The following is a 16833-nucleotide window of genomic DNA, read 5'->3' on the forward strand; positions in this document are numbered from 1 at the left end:
TGCCTGTCTATTCAAGGTGGCAGAATTCGGCTTCAAGACAAATGTGCTTGTGTGGGCGTTGGGAAATTCTGGGTCTGTGACAGTCTGACTGCCAGTCTGCTTCTGATTTTTTTCTTATATTATTATTATTCTTATTCTGTTCATAACAAAAAAAAATTACTAACTGAGCTTGATGTTCTTAGCTGACAAGTTTATTAATCTGTGGATTTAAAAATCAGTCTAGTAACTTGAAATGTGCAAAATCACACAGGCTGAAGAATTTCTCTCCCTCCATTCCTAACAATTGCCACCCCCGATTTTTTTATTTCAATGGAAGTATTTTTTTTTTTCCTTTGACTGTGTGTTTTTGTTCAAGGATCTAATAATTACATGCTTGGAGATGATGGCTTTTCAAAAGCATCTTTTCCAGCAATTTTCAACTGGAGATGTAGATAAAAATATCTCCCCATTTTTTTATCAGAAATGTTTTCAGTAATGTGCAATTATGAGCTCTGCCTTCATTCAATTCATCCTGGAAGAATTTGCTTCACAGGGAAATTTGTTTCCTAGCTGCTGTAGATGCCAGCATAGTTGGCAGCTGCAGGTTTTGTGGGGAGGAGGGAAAAGAAAGGCCCAGAAATTAAAATTGCTGTGAAGTAAATTGATCTCAACACCTGGAAACCATGAAAAAGTGGAATCTCATGCTTCTTCGTTAAATCATTTTTAAACTGCTTTGCATGCTGGTCCCAAAATGGCCCTGTAAATTATTTAGTGTAGCTGAGAGATGAAGAGATGATCCACTTCATCACTCCTCACAACTGATCTGTTTCTTATTGTGCAGGTTCATGGTAGCAATGGGGAAGGCATCATAGTTTTCTTCCCAGCAGTACTCCAACTTCCAGTCTCAATATATAATCAACACTTGTGTAGTTTATCATAATGAAGCTGTGAGTTAGGAACTGGCTCAGCTCTGGGGAGAACAGCATTGCTGAGAAGGACTGTGGAAGGGTTTCAAAGAGCATAAACATGCTTTTGTCCTGGGAGGCAAGAACAAGTGCTGATAAGAGTATGATCTGGCTCCCTGCTGCCAGGTGCGTGGATGAAAACAGGATTTGTTGCATTCTTCTGCTTTATTGACTCTTCCTCTTCCCCAAAGGAGGGGTGTAGATCCTGATCTGGTGTGTGCTTCTATTTTGGAGGTCATGTGCCAAGTTGTTTGATTCTCCAGATAATTCTTCCCTCCTGGCTTCTGTCCCTCCTCAGAGGCTTCTCAGTACCTGAGGGGCCCAGAGGTCCAGCACACTCAGCCCCTGCCCTGTGGGAGCTCCCAGCTGAGGCTGAGGGTGTGGTGGCACAGCTCCAGATATCTGCTTTTCCAGCCAAATAGCCAACTTAATCATGGATCTGTTCCTCGGTCTTTGAGCAACCACATGCATGACCATACAAATGATGAGGGTCAGAGACCTCCAGCAGTCCCCACTGTTGTGCCACCAGCCCACATGGTAGAGTTATCCCAGCAATAAATCTTCTTCTTCATAAGATTTCAGTGAAGATGCCCTCTTTCCCCTTGTGGGCATGATGGCTGATCCATACAGGGTCCTTTACTGCGGTGAATCATTCACCCTGAAATGTGAGGGAAGTGGCCTGCTCCTGCCCCAGTGATTTATAGAGGATAATTTCTTTATGGAATGTGGTGCTATTTGGGTAGGATTAAACCCTTGGCATCAGATGAAGGTATGTGTTTTGTAAGTTTTTTTTTTTATTATTCCAATAATGTAATGCATTTCCCATAGAAGCTGCTTTGTAAGCAGGTCCTGTTCCTTCCTCATATGAGACACTGTGCTCTGCTGCTCCTGCTCCCAGAATGCCTCCAGTCTGCAGCCCAGCAGCCCCCAGGAGCAGGGGGGTTCTTGGGGCACCATCTCTGCAGGTTCAGCCTCAGCTGATGCCTCTGCAGCAGTGAAGCCGTGCAGGGGAGTCAGGGGGTGTAGTGTGAGGTAGGAGTGGACTACATGGGGTCCTGGGATAGAGCCACAGAGATATGCCTGGAATCAGTGGGAAGATGCTCAAGTATGTGCAGATCTGGATCAGACAACCCAGGTGACTTGTAAACCTTGTAGCTGTGGTGTTAAAATCAGGGTGAAGTTAGAAGAACTCAGAGACAGAGGGTGCATCACTCATTGTTTCCTGTTTTCCTCCAAACCCAGGTGTCACTCTGTGGTCCACTGCTCCCTTGCCTGTCCTTGCAGTGTAACATGTGGATCTTTTCCCTGCCATTCCCTGCTCCTTGCTGCTGTAGCCAGGCTATGGGAGGTGACTGCTGCCATCAAGGTGGTGGCAGATACCGTCCAGCTTCAGGCTGGCTGCGGAGACAGTCGAGAGATGGGTGCTGTGGTTTGTGAGGCTGGACAAGAGGCTTGAGACAACAGAGAAAATTTTGTTATTATTAATAATTTCAAAAAAGAATCAAGAAACTCCTCTTCCTCCTTGTATTTCAATTTATCACAAATCTTCTCACTCAAGCGAGCTTGGCAGAGGGGGCCCATCCCTTAGAGGGGGGATAAACATTCACCTTGCAGGAACTGGAAAGCAAAATGTTCGGAAACTGTGGTGGAGGTGGCCAAGCAGAGTTCCACTGGCTTTCCCTCCTTTCTCAAGGACCCTTTATAATTCAGCAGCTGACTCCAGCAGCATCACGAGCTATAATAGGCAATTAGCTCCTAGCAGATTTATGTGACGCCATGTTTTATAAGCAAACAGTTGCGTGTTTAGTCATTAAATGGACCTGCTGTATCCGATGTTCATGGAGACAGTCTCTTCCCTCTCACCTCCCTGGGCACACACTCAGCTCTCTTGCAGCAGTATGGAGGCACAGACACCCATACTTGTGCAAAACTGGTGGAAATGTATAATCAGCAGCTGCCTTTGATTCTGGCATGCAGTGGCAAGAGGTGAACTTTTGGCAATATTTGCTGTTGCAGTATCCGGACTCCATCTGGAGGTTAGAGAGGTGGGAATGGGAGATACCTGGTGCAAAGATGTTCCCCCACAATCCTGAGGACCCTTGGTGAGGTGAAGGGCTGTGTGGGCACTTGCACAGCACCCTGCCGAGGATTGGCATCCAAGTGGTTGCAGTGCTCCCCAGACTTCCCCAGATTTGGGAAGTAGTCAGGTTTGGTATTCATAGTTAATTTTAGATACACCTGCACATGCTGCTCTTCCACACATCCATTACGTACTCAACAGAACCTGCTGGTTTTAATTTTTATTAGCACAAGTGCCTTGTTGAATCAAAATTAAGTGGGTATTTGGAAGCATAATGTGAAGCATTACATTTAATGGTCTGTGTTCCTGCCTGGAGAAAAGGCTGTCACATGCATCTTCTCTCTTCCAAAGACTCTGCGGTCTTTATCTACACCAGAAGTTTTCTGAGTTCATTGCTAGTTCCTATCATCTGTGAGCTGTAAAACTCCCAGCTGCAACCTTTCAGGAGCATATTGAACTTTTCAGATGTATGGCCTTATTCTGGTGTAAACCTGCCTGGCCTTGGGTTGTGGTATGTGGGGAGAGGGAGATTTGGGGTGCCGGTGGAGCTCTGTTGCTGGAGCTGCTCAACCCAGCCCCAGGAGAGCTCCTGCACCTGTCCTCTTCTCATGCAGGATCCCCTCCCTTGTTCGAAGGGGAGTAGATGTCTGCCTAGTGCAATGCAAAACTGACTTTTCCCTTAGTCCTAGGCATGAGTCTGCACAAGTCCTTCTGGTTTTTGTGATGGTCAGGAGAGTTCAGACTCTCACCAAATTGCAAGTGATGTTTTAACTGGTGTCCTCATTTCCCAACCTGAGGCTCCTTGTGGCTGACACCTAGCTCCTGGCTAATCCTTGGATTGCAGTGGTTTTGGGTTTCTAAAAAGGCCAAGGGAAAATTAATCCACCGAACTATGGGGCGTGAATTCTTTAGAGAGCAGGATTTCCATGTGAAAATCTTGAGGTTGTCTTGGTTTACAGGTACTCATAAGAAGCATCTTTGTGAGCCTTTCAGAGGGTCACAGAACACAGTTTGCAGCATTTTGTTCTGAATTTAACCAGGAGGTTCCATGTCTTTTGTGAGTTCTTGTGCTGGCTGAAGTTGAGACTGGGTTCTCCACCTGATTCATGTCACCTTTGTGATACAAAGCAACTGGAAACCAGCGCAGCAGTTTGCATTAAGGCAGCCATGGAAAACAGCTGGAATACACAAATAACTCTGCTGGGGCAGGGTCTCATCCATCTTTCATACTGAGCAGACGTTAGCTTTCATCAAAGTGGTGCTGTGCTGATCTTCGACATCAGCCTGTTGGGAGGCTGAGATGTTGGCAGAGTCTGAAGCCAAGTCAAGGCTTAATGGGAAGCAAGAAGTGGGCAAATACAGGCGCTGAGCTTGTTGGAAGCAAAATTTAATGGGAAATTCAGGCAAGTTTTTAACAGCTGGTTTGACGAGATCAGGCTGCACCAGTTCCGACATAAAGTAACTTGGAGCTTTGAAACTTTTATATTTCATCTTGTTGTCCTGCTTAATCTGATATTCCCTAACTCTTCAATTTCTCTCCTTCTCCCTCCTTCCTTTCAAGTGAGGCTCTTGCTTAAACTTTCTTTAGTCTTTTAGCTGTAAGCTTATTCCATCTCTCACATAGCTCCCTTGAATCCTCCTGACACAGTCTAGGATAAAAGCAGCCCCAGCATGTACATGGGCTATTGCATAAGAGATGGTTTGTGTGTCAGAGTCTAAAATCTACATATGTTTAGATCAGTCATGAAGTGGGAACATCTGTACGTATTCATATATAATGGCTTTTACCACATGAATGAATAATCCAACTCCCACGATTTGGTATTTACTTTTTTTGAAACATTGCTACTTAGCTGAACACTGAGGGAGAATCACATTTATGGGAATTAAGTCTTAGTAAGGTTTAGCAGAGCTTCATGGATAAGCTGGAAACAAGTCTAAATGGGTTGCCAGAAATATTTCTTTTAAAATAGTTAATGCTGTCTGGAACTTCTTCCTTATTTTTTGACTCCCACTGGCTTTTAAGCACTTTCCATCAAAATGCAGTGCAAATCTGGGATAAAGCACCTGATTTGCCACCTACTGCATTGAATGTCTTCCTCTGTGATGTCACCGTTCTGCAGCACCAGCTGTCTTAGCAGTGCTAGAATAGGTTCCCAAAGCCTGGGGGCTCCAGCTGGGGCATAACCCCCTTGCTGGCAAACCTGGATACAAGATGCCTTGGTGCAGTGGCCCATGGGATGGTGCAAAGAGCTGCTGGAGATAAGTTTTACCTAAATCTGTTTGCTCACTTCACACCTTGATCCATTGGTTCATGTTTTTATTAAACGCTTCTGCACTGAAATGCATCTCTTCTGTTGCCCGATTTGCCTGTTTTTTTGTTTTTTGTTGGTTGTTGTTGTTTGTTTTGTTCTGCTATTTGTGTTTTCTTGTGGTTTTCAAGGATTTTCTTACTGCTGTTGCACTGAGATTGATACATACCACACATGGACCTCTATCAATCTCAGTCGCCTCTTGAACTGGCATTGTAAATCTCCCAGATTTGATCCTTCATTTAATTTTCTGTGCCTTTCCCCTGAGACAGAGCAGACTTGTAATTAGGAGCAGAGAGAGGGTGCTACCCTGGACATGTGTCAGGGTGACCTTCCTTGAAAAAGCCCTCCTGGGCTCCCCTTGCCCACCCCTTGTTATATATTGCTGGCACAAGTGTTGCTTATGTCAAACTAATGAGTGGGGAAGCAAGACGTGATTTGCTGTAAGAAGGGGCTTTTCCCAGCTCATCTAAGGAGCTGTGTTTTCTAAAAGGTTTCCTTAAGCTTGGTTTACCTCTCTTCAGTTGGTCTCCAAATGGACTCCTGTAAGTTTAGGGGTGCTAAAATTTTGCATGTGGTCTTTGGGGCACATAATTTACTTTTGTAACAAGGACTCTCTTTAAAGTGCTATAGGAGTAAAACAACAACAACAACAACAAAAAAAAGGCATTACAAATGTTGCTAAGTCCCTCTTTGTAAAGGATTAGGAAGCTGAATGTTGGCACAATGTCTTTTTGCCACCTCATCTTCCCTGTCTGGTAAATCCAATGGTTTTTCCTTTGCTTTGTCTACTGTCACAAGAGATTTGCTCTTGACAATTTACCTGCTGAACTGGGAAAAGTTATCTGTCTGTAGCAAAGCCCAGAATGAAAAACTGTTGTCTCAAGCCCCTAATTTACAAACTCAAGGATATCCAATAATAATTTTTATTACTCCTGCTTTTATTTTAGAACTTATGCTCTGTTTTTTTTACTTCTTATCCAGGTATATATTGGTGAAGTATGTATTCCAGTTTTCATCTCTTTTAGATTAAACAACTTTTCACCAGAAAAAGGGTGAAAAAGGATTCCCAGCTCAAGGAACCCTGTCATTCATTGCTTTTGTCTCTGCTGCAGTAATATTGATCTTTCTGCTTCATTGAAGGTGGAATCTCAATCTTTCAGCTGGTCAAAACAGCAGAAAACACTTATTACGGGCAAAAATTACCCTTTCACTGAACTGTGATATTTCTTTTCAGCAAATTTAGTCCCAAATGACACCTTCACCTGTTTTGTTTTGGGTTTTTTGTAAGACTGGGCCGTGACTGAGCCATTCAATATCTAGTCTCACTCCCTGCATAATACAGGTCAAAGAGCTTAATTCCTGTGAAGCATCCTCTGAATTGCCTAAGGGGTGCCAAATGCTTCTGAGAAAGATGTCTGTCCATCCGTCATGAGAAGACATTCTGTAACACAATGTCCAGGTGGTTAATTCTTTGCATTCAGTGGAAGGAGGAGACATGCACATGTTCCAATATCTAGGATGCATCTCTAGCTTGCTTTCTTAAATTCTGGCTCTCTACCTCTGCACTGAAGAGTTCTGTGCTCTCCTGCCAGACTCACACACCAGACCAGATTGCCTTCTCCTTTCTCTTCAGAGCAGCTCTGCCTTGTACTTCTAAAATTCCTTTGCTCCCTTGCAAGTTAACAGCCTCTTGATTTACATGTTCTTTTGTAAGATCTTGGAGGATGAAAGACAACAAGTGTGGTTTCTAAAGCAATCATAATACGGATCAAAAGGGAGTTTGTAGAAAGCAAGATAGGTGCAAGAATTTGCTTTCACTACCATTGCAGAAAATTGATCTCCATTTAAGAAGAATGAAGTCCTGATTTCTCCCTGTTCTGTCACCCCCAAGCTGTTGATTTGTGCTTCATGTTCCCACCCAGGCTGTGCATGAGGGTGCCCAGTTCTTGGCACTGCCAATGGCTCAAGTCCTGTCTCCCCGTCTCCTCGCTTTACCTCTGTGAGTCCAACCCCAGCATTAGGTAAGACAGTAAAAACCCCAACAAAACACCAAGATGAAATATCTTTTAATGTGGACATTGATAATATTTTTGGCTTCAACTATTGACATATCAAAAAATGAAAGCTTTTTCCCACTAGGGTGTAGCCTTTTGACAAGATGCCTTAGTTGGAAGGCAGCTTGGAGCCAAACCCTGTGCACTGAAAACATTCATGATGATTTTCATTAAAATAAAGCTCATTTTTCTTTTTTTGAGTGACTCCAGGGTTTTTAAACAAGTGGCCTCTAGATTTAGTTGCTACCAGTGATTTGAGTGCTAAAGTCTAATAAACTGACAGTACTTAATTTAATTTGATTGAAAACCCACAATAGAACTATCTTTTTTTATTTGACTTTACTCCACAGTCACTTAGCATGGCATTTAGTTTTTGAAAGAAGGTAAGTCCTCAGGGCTTGGATTCAGCAGTCTGCATCTCTTATCCACCTCCATATTTAAGAAAGAGTTTGGAAGCTTACATGGAGTTAATAGGGAGAATTTATTCCCTTGCCAGCTAGGATTTACTGCTGCCTGCTGCTTAGATTAATAAATCCAGTTGTGTCTAGTGAGGCATTCTTCCTTGGGAATGATGTTAGACTTTTTGGTTATTTCTCACCGTATTACAATTGCTAACTTGGATAACTTTCATGAAAGATCAGTTTGAAAATGTATCTTATTCCTCTTTAATTTGTACTCTTGAAAGTTAGTTTCTTCAGATAACACAATCAGTATATCAGCAATATTTCATCTTTCTAGCTTAGTGTTGGACTCTCCCCAGTACGCTCTATGCTGCTTAATAAGAGAAATTGCCAGATTGACTGGAAAATGTAACTTTAATAACATCATTTCAGGCACTAGAACCATTGAGAAATAATAATCTCATGGAGTTGATTTCTGCACTATCCTTGTCTCTCGTGCACAGAATTACTGTGAATGTTCTGTGTGAGTGTGTGTGTGCTAACAGCCTGCAAGGGGGTGAGGCACTGCAGGGGTTCCTCTGCCACTGGGTCATCTGCAAATGTGAACTGATGAGCCTGTCTGAAAATGCCTGGGAGGATGAGAAGGGTTGCAGGAAGGGAAGTCTCTCTCCATTTGTCTTTCTAGTTTCTAGCACTAGAAATGCAAGTCTTGCTGGGGACCGCTTAAGAAATGTGAACAAGAGAGGGCTCAGTGAGTGAAGAGGGATCTTCTTGGTGTGGATATTGTTAGAGGATTTTTTGGACAAGATGGATAAAAGTGAAGTTTCTTGGGTTTTGCTTGGGAAAAATTATTTGTGCTGAAGATCCAGCCTGTGAAATCCCTCAAGCAGCTGTTAATAAGCCTAACTTAATGCACAAAATCATATTCTCACCAGAATCAGGAAAGAGTCATCCCTGATACTTTTAAATGAAAGAAAGGAAATCACAGGCTACTTCAGAAGTACAACATAAGCTCCTCTGTGAACAGAAGACCAAAGGAATTCTTAATTTCCAGCAGTTCTGGATAGTTCCACTATCCCCTGGTCTCCTCCCTACCATGCAGAGGAAAATGAATGGTGAAGTAGTTCTATAGCTGGTTTGCACAACAGTTCTTTGCTTTTCTGAGAGCAATAATTCGAGTATTTTCTACTCAAAACACATTTTTATTAAAAGTTACAAGATTACAACCCTCTTTCACGCTACACTCTTTCTCTCCCCTCCTGGTTGATGGATATTAGCCGCTGGGTTCCAGAGGTGCAGAGGGCAGTAGATGAACAGCATGGAAATTTAATTTTCATACAAAACCAGGAGAGAGAAAAAAAAGAAGCTGGTATTAATAAAAAATTTTAGTCACCTTTTAAGGTATTTTTTCTTCCATCACTCAGTACAGCTTGAGTGGAAATTAAGAACTGCTTCCAGGTCCTCTATTACAGAGTCCCTCAGATGTGCTGATCAGATAAAGTAAGTGACTCTGTTGTCTTCCAGAGCAATGATGGGAACAAACAATGCATTGTAGCAAGGGCTCAAGGGCTCTGGTATATAGAAGACATGAGTGTAATGACAGGCTGATTGTAGATTCTTAAATTGTGGGTTTTTTCCTTTCTTCACACCCCATCCTTCCCCCCCCCCCCCCCCGGAATGTAATGTATTTAATGAAAACATGAGGAGTACCAGATGTTGGCACTGCAAGCTGAGTCCAGCATTCATTCCTATTAGATGGGACTTGTATCAGTCCTTGAGAGGTGTTTAATATCCTGGGAAAGCTGATGTGAGTTAAACCTTGCCAAGGCCTGGCTTTTCTACACAGCCAACTTAAATGGGTTTTGTGCATACAAAACTTGTTTACTAAATGCAGAAATTCTTCCCACATATTCATGTGAAGTGGGAATCTTCCATCAGTGTTATCTGCTACAGTCTTGCAAGGGGTAAGAAATTCATTCTTTTATCCCTTGGAAGCCAATCTGCGTGGTAACAGAGACATGCTCTAGCTCATATCTTGGTCCCATAAAGGCCACTGCTATGCAAATAATTATCTACAGCATTTCAGTTGAAAATAATTGCTTGAAACAAATTGTTCCATTAAAAGTGATTTTGGTTTCTTATTAAAAAGAGAAAAAAGCCAGAAGAACAAAGCATGGATTTTCTGTTGAACAATAGGTTATTGTATTTTCCTAGAACTGATTTCTGTGAATGCAGCAGCAGGTGTTATGAAATTGTACATGCCTGAGAAGGGTTGGTAGGTGAATGAGTACAGAAGAAAAGAAGGAGAGACGTGGGGGGTGTGGAGAGATGAATTTCATACTGTGTCTATTATGGAGAAGAAATTAAGAAGTACACTTCCTCTTAGAATACCCTGGAAGTTTGGACAAGTTCTTTGTAGCTCAGAAACCAGGAGCAACAACTACACAAGTGGATGGAAGAGCTGCCACAACAGCCTCTGGTGGCACAAGAAGCTGCAGTTGGTGGAGCATGTTCCCAGGCCAGGGTTGGGAACACAGCATTGTTGCACTAGGGCTGGCACAGGGACTGGCAGCAGGTTGATAACAATTTTTTTCTGCAGAATTATCTGGGAAAATGGGATAACGCTTGTTGTTTTTTGGGGCAAGAACCTTGTTTCCAGCAAGGGTGGTTCTTGTACAGCATGGCACTTTTCCTGGGCTGTTCACTCAGAAATTTGTGATGAGAGAGGTTAAGAGGAAACTTCCCCAACTTGTCCTATGTTTCTGAGTATCTCCTGAGTATGAGCTGGGAGGGGATTTGTTGCCAAAGATAAAAATAAGAGGCTCTTCTTCACAAAAGGCAGCCTCTGCGATTTTTACCAGATTTTTACATGTTGATACATATATTTATGAAATTAGGGAGTAGCTGCTCCCTAAATAACTTGGTCTGTTCCAGCCTGAGCTCACTGGTTAAGGGGAATTTTTTTAATCTTCCTGGCACAAAGGAAGGGAAAAGTATTTCAAAGTGCTGCTTGACTTTGGATTAGTGCTGTGGGAGAGTCACATGGAAGGTGCCCTGGGCTGAGGGAAGGGGTAGAGCTGTGGTGGGTGCTGGATTTTTCACTGGCATCCTTCCAAAAGAATGCCCCACCTTCTGGAGAATAAAAAGCAAGGTAACACTGGGCCCCTTTCAGGGCTGGTTGGGGCTTGTTTGGATTTTTTTGGTTTTCTGGTGTTTTTTTTTTTTTATTTTTTTGATCAAGCAAGCTAAAATCAGTGTGATGAAAATGAAATTGTGATACAGAATCCTAAAGCAAAAAGTACTTTCTGTTTTCTTGTTTTAAGCACAGGAGCATGGACTGTCTTGTCTACGGGTTTAGTGTATTCATTGCTAAATGCTTAGATTGGTTTAATGTAGGGAAGGGTAATGCTCTAGCTCAACTTTTGCAGTATTCCAGGAAAAGCAGTCTAGAGATTACCAATAGAAGTGTGTCATCTATTTCTTGGGGTCCTATTTATTTATTTTCTTTAAGTTTAATGATACAAAACCAAAGCATTTTATTTCTAGTGATGGGAAAAGAACTGAGCAGCTTTACTGGTTATAGTGAACTCATGTACAGGTTTTCCAAGGGCCTGAGGAGCTGTGGATTTAGATGGGCAGAAGAAAATTCAATCCACCTGCTGAGGAAGGCTTGGGGAAGGTGGGATCCTTCATGCAAATAGCCCCTTGTCTGAAGCAGAGACGTGGGAGGAGCTCTTGCTCTGCAGTGAACTTCAGAATTAAGCAGTTCCAGGAAATTATGCAGTCCATTTGTAACAGTATTCAATGGGCTTTTTGTTTTCCTGGCCTGTGCTCTCTGGATCTACTTGTCTTCCATGTTAAAGGCTAAGTGCTTTGAAGATGGGAGGACACTGCTGTGCTGCTCTGGTGCAGAGCTGACAGCAGCACCACTGTCCCCAACCTGCTGCCGTGGTGCTGAAATCACCCAAACTGCCCTCGGGGAGTTGTGCTGGAGGAGCAGTTGGGTACAGCTTTGAGGTCAAGCCCAAATCCATCACTGGTGCATGAGATGCCCCTGGGTTGTGCTGCCTTGTGGAGTGCCAGCCTGGGGAAAGTGGGAAGGATTGTGTTACTGTCCTCCTCTGATGCTGCTCCAGCCCCTAGCCAGGCTGTAATGGGGGCTGTATCATGTGGGAGCTAAAAACCAATTTGAGATTCTCAATGGGTGTGCATGGGTACATTACTTTCCCCTCCCCTACTTCTGGTAATATATCAGCTCTTTAAAGGTGCTGGGATGCCTAAAGATGCAGCTAGATGATTATAGTCTGTTTTTGAAGTACATGCCTGCATCTTCAGGCACTCAGAGATCTTTAAAATCCCAGGCATTGGAGGTTTGCCACAGTTTGAATCATCACTAGTTGCCTGACCCATGCTATTGTACCCCCAGCTGCTCTTTGCCTGACTACAGATAAATGCCTCCCTTGACTTACAGAAATAACTCTCCTCAAAATTGATCAAATCACTATTAGTTTTAGTCGTTTGGATTTCTGCTTCCAGCCTCATGCTTTTATTCTAGCAAAAAAACACTGGTTTCCTTAGCATGAAGAGCTTTTGGTTCTTAATGCTGGTTTTGTATTCATTTCTCTAAACAAGGAATGCAATTACCCTGTAGCAAAATAGATGTCTCCAACTGTCTTTTTTCCATTAAACAAATGGGAGGTCTTACCTCTTGGTCTTCCCATAAGATTAATGCACTTTCTCTGCAGGAACTGTCTTAAAGTGATCCAGGAATCTGAACAACTTGTAGACAGCAGCCTAATTGTCACAGAATCTGATTTAGCCAATGCTCATTTTCATTAAGAGGTGGTCTCTGCTAATAACAGAGACTAATAGCTCTTCTAAAAAAAAAAAAAACAAACAAAACAAAAAAAACAAAAAACGCATACCTTCCTTTTCTCCCCCACAGTCAGGGATAATGAACTCCTAAATCAGTGCTTTTTCCTAGGAAGCCTGTTTCCCCTGTTTTGACAGTTTGGCTTGGCAGCTAACTGATGTCAGGAGATCCTGGTGCCTGTGCTCGCAGGGGTAGTGGAGTCTGCCCTCACCTTCTTTATTCCTGCCCCCCAGCTAAAGCATGGAGATTTTTCCTGCTCCTTCATCTGTCCAGTTTCTTTTTTTTTTTTTTTAAGTAATGAGATGGGGATTATCTCTTATTTACTGTCACTGTACACAGTGCACTGTACACTGACATGTATCACTGTTCTGCACTGCTTCTGCAGGTGAGGAGAGCTCAAAGCTCTGTGTGCAGATATAGGGACTTTGGAGTTCTCTCTCTGATATTAGGTAAATAGTAAGGCATGTAAATAGTAAAAACTATTGTCAAAGGCTTACAGGAACTTTGTATGTTGCCACAGATTCCCATGGGATCAATATATTGGAAGTGTTACAATCTCAGTTTTATTGAGAGTCTTATGTACTTGTGAGCTTTTCTGAAAGGTCTAGAGCTAGCATTGCCATTGCTGCTTGAAAACCATCAGTTGCACAATCATTTTTGGAAGATTTCTGGCCCTCTTGGTGTGAGAGAAAAAGCTTGATAATACAACTCTAATAGCTCCAGCATGGATTGCTTGCAAGAAGAACCTGCACGGGTTTAAAAAAAGAGTTGTTTTCCCAGTTTTAAGGAGAAGAGAGGTTAATGGATTTTTAGTGCTTGGGTTCGTGCTGCAGTTTGCACCAACGGAGCAACCAGGGTGGTTTCCAGTCTCACCTCCAAACTGTGCCATGCTAGGCAGAAGAAATAACTAAGAGCAGGAAAATGAGTTCCCTTTAAGAAAAACAATGTAACCCCTTGCACAAAAAAACCAAAGAAGTTCATAAAAAGTGACTCCAGTTATTACCAGCTTGAGTGGCAGAGCAGAAAACCGGTATCAAATGAACAAGGAGCTGTGCACATGGCAGGGATGCTCCTGCAAGCAAATGCCAGTTCCCATTTCAGCAGGTGGCGCGTGGCAACCTCCCTTCCTGTTCAAACATTTTAGCCAGATAATGAGGGGGAAAACCCAAACATTTTTCACATAATGAACTGAGTTTGGAAGGGAGGAGCAATAGGAGAAGCAGAGCTGTGGTGCTGATTATTTGCTGGCTGTCAGGAGCAGTGTGACAGGGCAGGTGGGGGTGTTGCTAATTGCTGGCAGGTCCTTTAGCTCAGGTCACTGCTCTTGGCCACTTGGCTGCTGCTGGAAGCTGTTGTTAATGCACAGGAAACCTGGTTTCTTGCTCAAAGGGAAGCCAAGGTTTGTTTGCCAACAGCTGTTGGGGTAGGGAGGGCAACCAGCAGTGAGTGAGTTGGGGTTTCCTATCACCGCTGGTCAGGGGTGTGATGGGGAAATGAAGGGTGCTGGTGACTCTCTGGTCCAGGGCAGTGTGTTTACATGAAACAGATGGTTCTCTGCTTCAGTTTGCCAGCAGATTATGGAGCTGGCTTTGAACCATCTTGCGTGGTTTCCCAGGAACTCAGGGATCCTATCCACAGCAGAATGCTGCTGCCTTGAGCACGTTACCTGGGGGCAGAGCTGCAGCAGTGCTCTCATGTGGAAAGCAGCTGCATGCTGGGGTGGTCCTTGCCATCCACAGTGGCCTGTGGCACCAAAGGGACACTGATGCTCCAGTGCCAGAGAGAAGCTTCAGCTCTGAGTGGCGCAGAGTATGTTGCAGGTGCCTTTTGCACAGTTACCTCCAGTGTTGAAACCTTGTGCTGGTTTTCCTGAGCTTTAGGGCTCCTCTTCCAATGTGCTGCTGCATTTGGGAAAGAAATAAAGAGTGGCTGTAGCTGTTGGGAATATGTACAGGGAATAGTTGGATCGACATTGTCCTGCTGCTCCCCTGGGAACTGCCACCTTCCTTTATACTCCCAAGCCATCCCTGATATCTTACTCTGCAGTTCTGCTAGGGATGAGATGACAGAGAGGGTAAACCAGGATATCAGGAAAAATCTCCTGGTGAGAGAAACTAAGATTTACACCATCCTTTTCCCAGTTTATGGCGAAAGCAGGCTGCCAGCAAACTGAACATTTGGGATTGAGTCCTCTCTGTACAGACTCTTGTCTTGAATGAAGCTGAACTAAAATTTTTGTTCAGTTTTTATGGAGTGGGACAAAAACTTTGTAACTTAAATGTAACTTACTTAAGGGCTGTGGGCAGGAATAAATGGATGAGGTTTTCAGTAACGCATATTTATCCTAGTATGTACAATTTCTCAACCTTTTCAGCAAATGAAAAATTCAAGAATGTGGTCACTTGAGAATGGGAGTCATTTGGTACTACATGGTTACTGGAAATTATTGATTGGAAAAGTGCCAGCTTTTTAGGAAATGCCACAAAAACAGACATTTTAGATGGATGAAAATGATAAACATGCTGCCTTCTCTGCAGACAAGCTCTGTGATAACTATGTAGCAGTTTTTCAGTAGGATAAAACAAAGATATTTGGAAGCTTTAAATTTTAGCTTATGCTGGACAGTGTATTTACAGTGTATAATGCTATTCTGTCTTCACTCTGATATTTTTTTTCTTTTAATCACTTAAAAGAAGGTGCTCTCTATATTGTACAGAGGCTGGAACAGCAGCAGAAAAATGTGACTCTGAAATAATGGAATCTATAAGAATAGGCAATTTCACTGAAGTATAGTGATTTAGTGCCCTGTTAGTGTCTTGATGTATAACTGCATTTCCAAAGACTGTAAGTTTCTTCACAAGCATAATGACAGGCTTAAAACTTGTGAGACTAATGCCCCAGCTTTCTCTACCCTCAGCTGTTCCACATAATTACAGGAGTAAGGGAATTTTGTTCTCTCCTAGCAGATTAGCTCCAAGAAGAATAAATCAGATAATGTTACTGCTTTCTTGTTTCCCTCTCTGCAAGCTGAGAGCCCACATGGTGCAGTGCAATGCTAGGGCTGGTAATGTTTTCTTGCCTGCAGTCTGTGATACAGATGTGATTCCAATTTTGGTGTCAGCAGAGCAACTTCTTAAAGTGCTGTGGTTCGGTTGCTTGTGGCTTTTGGTACTAATTTCAGCTTCTGTGTTTTCTCTGCTCACAGATGATGGCCCTTATTCAAAGGGGAGCAAGGACTCTGGTGGGATGGACACAGCCCTGGTCTCCAGGAGGCAAAGCATCCCAGGTAAAGGAGGGATCAGCTCCTGCTCTAAAACATTGGGACATCCATTATACTTTACCTGGATACCCCTAAAATGGGAAAAATTCCCCAAAACACTAGTTTTGGTGCACCTATCAGCAAGGCTTTTGCTGCAGGACAAAAATGGATGGTGGTAACTGGTCTCAGTGAGTGGTGTGTTACTGGTAGAATTGCTGTCTTGTGTGGAGCTGTTGACAGTAGTTACAGGGAGCTGGGAAAGGACTTATTCCTGTGCTGGACTGACACTCACAAGGAATAAAACAGCAGCAGAGAGGGAAGAAATGCTGCCATAGATGAGCTTGTTAAGTGGGGGAGGAGACTGGCAGTATCTGGCAAGCTTTGAATTTCCCACATCTGACTAAGTTTGTTTGATATTTAGTCAGTCACAGCAAATTTTTGTGTGAGATAAACCTTCCCATGCAGAAACACCCTGGGAGCTGAAGAGGAGGTGGAGAAGTGGTAGTTCATTTTCCTCTTTTGGTCCTGGGCTTCATGTGCCAGCACCACTCTAGCAGGTCTGGATGGGCTGCCTTGGACAACTCATCTTCGTCCTAGGAAAGCCAGGGGCTTGATTTTAACTGGCTGCCAATGACCCAGTCACAGGATTGGTTTAGTGTGTTCTAGGTAATGGGGAGGAAGTGGGACCCTTTTGCTATTGCTTCGTTGTTCAGCACTCCTTCCACAGGGCATTCTGCATCACATTACCACCATAGTGCAGCCCTGATGGCTCACTTGTGATGCTTACAAGAACCACTGCATCCAACAACCCCAGCTCAAGGCATCTCAATGGGGAGGGAAGAATTCAGGTGTGCTCTTCTTGCCCTGGGATGCACAATCCAATCATATATGCCAGTAGAAGAAATCC

General features: G+C 43.3%; 1 protein-coding gene across 1 annotated transcript in view; it reads left to right on the forward strand.

Annotated features, from left to right (window-relative positions):
* Positions 1 to 16833, forward strand: part of GRIP2 (glutamate receptor interacting protein 2) — a 257911-nt gene that overhangs the window by 181875 nt on the left and 59203 nt on the right. The window contains exon 2 of the mRNA XM_062500422.1: positions 15873 to 15953. Coding sequence (XP_062356406.1) covers positions 15873 to 15953 — 81 coding nt within the window. The remainder of the gene's footprint in view (positions 1 to 15872; positions 15954 to 16833) is intronic.

This window comes from Cinclus cinclus, chromosome 12, assembly GCF_963662255.1.
Source record: "Cinclus cinclus chromosome 12, bCinCin1.1, whole genome shotgun sequence".
NCBI lineage: Eukaryota > Metazoa > Chordata > Aves > Passeriformes > Cinclidae > Cinclus > Cinclus cinclus.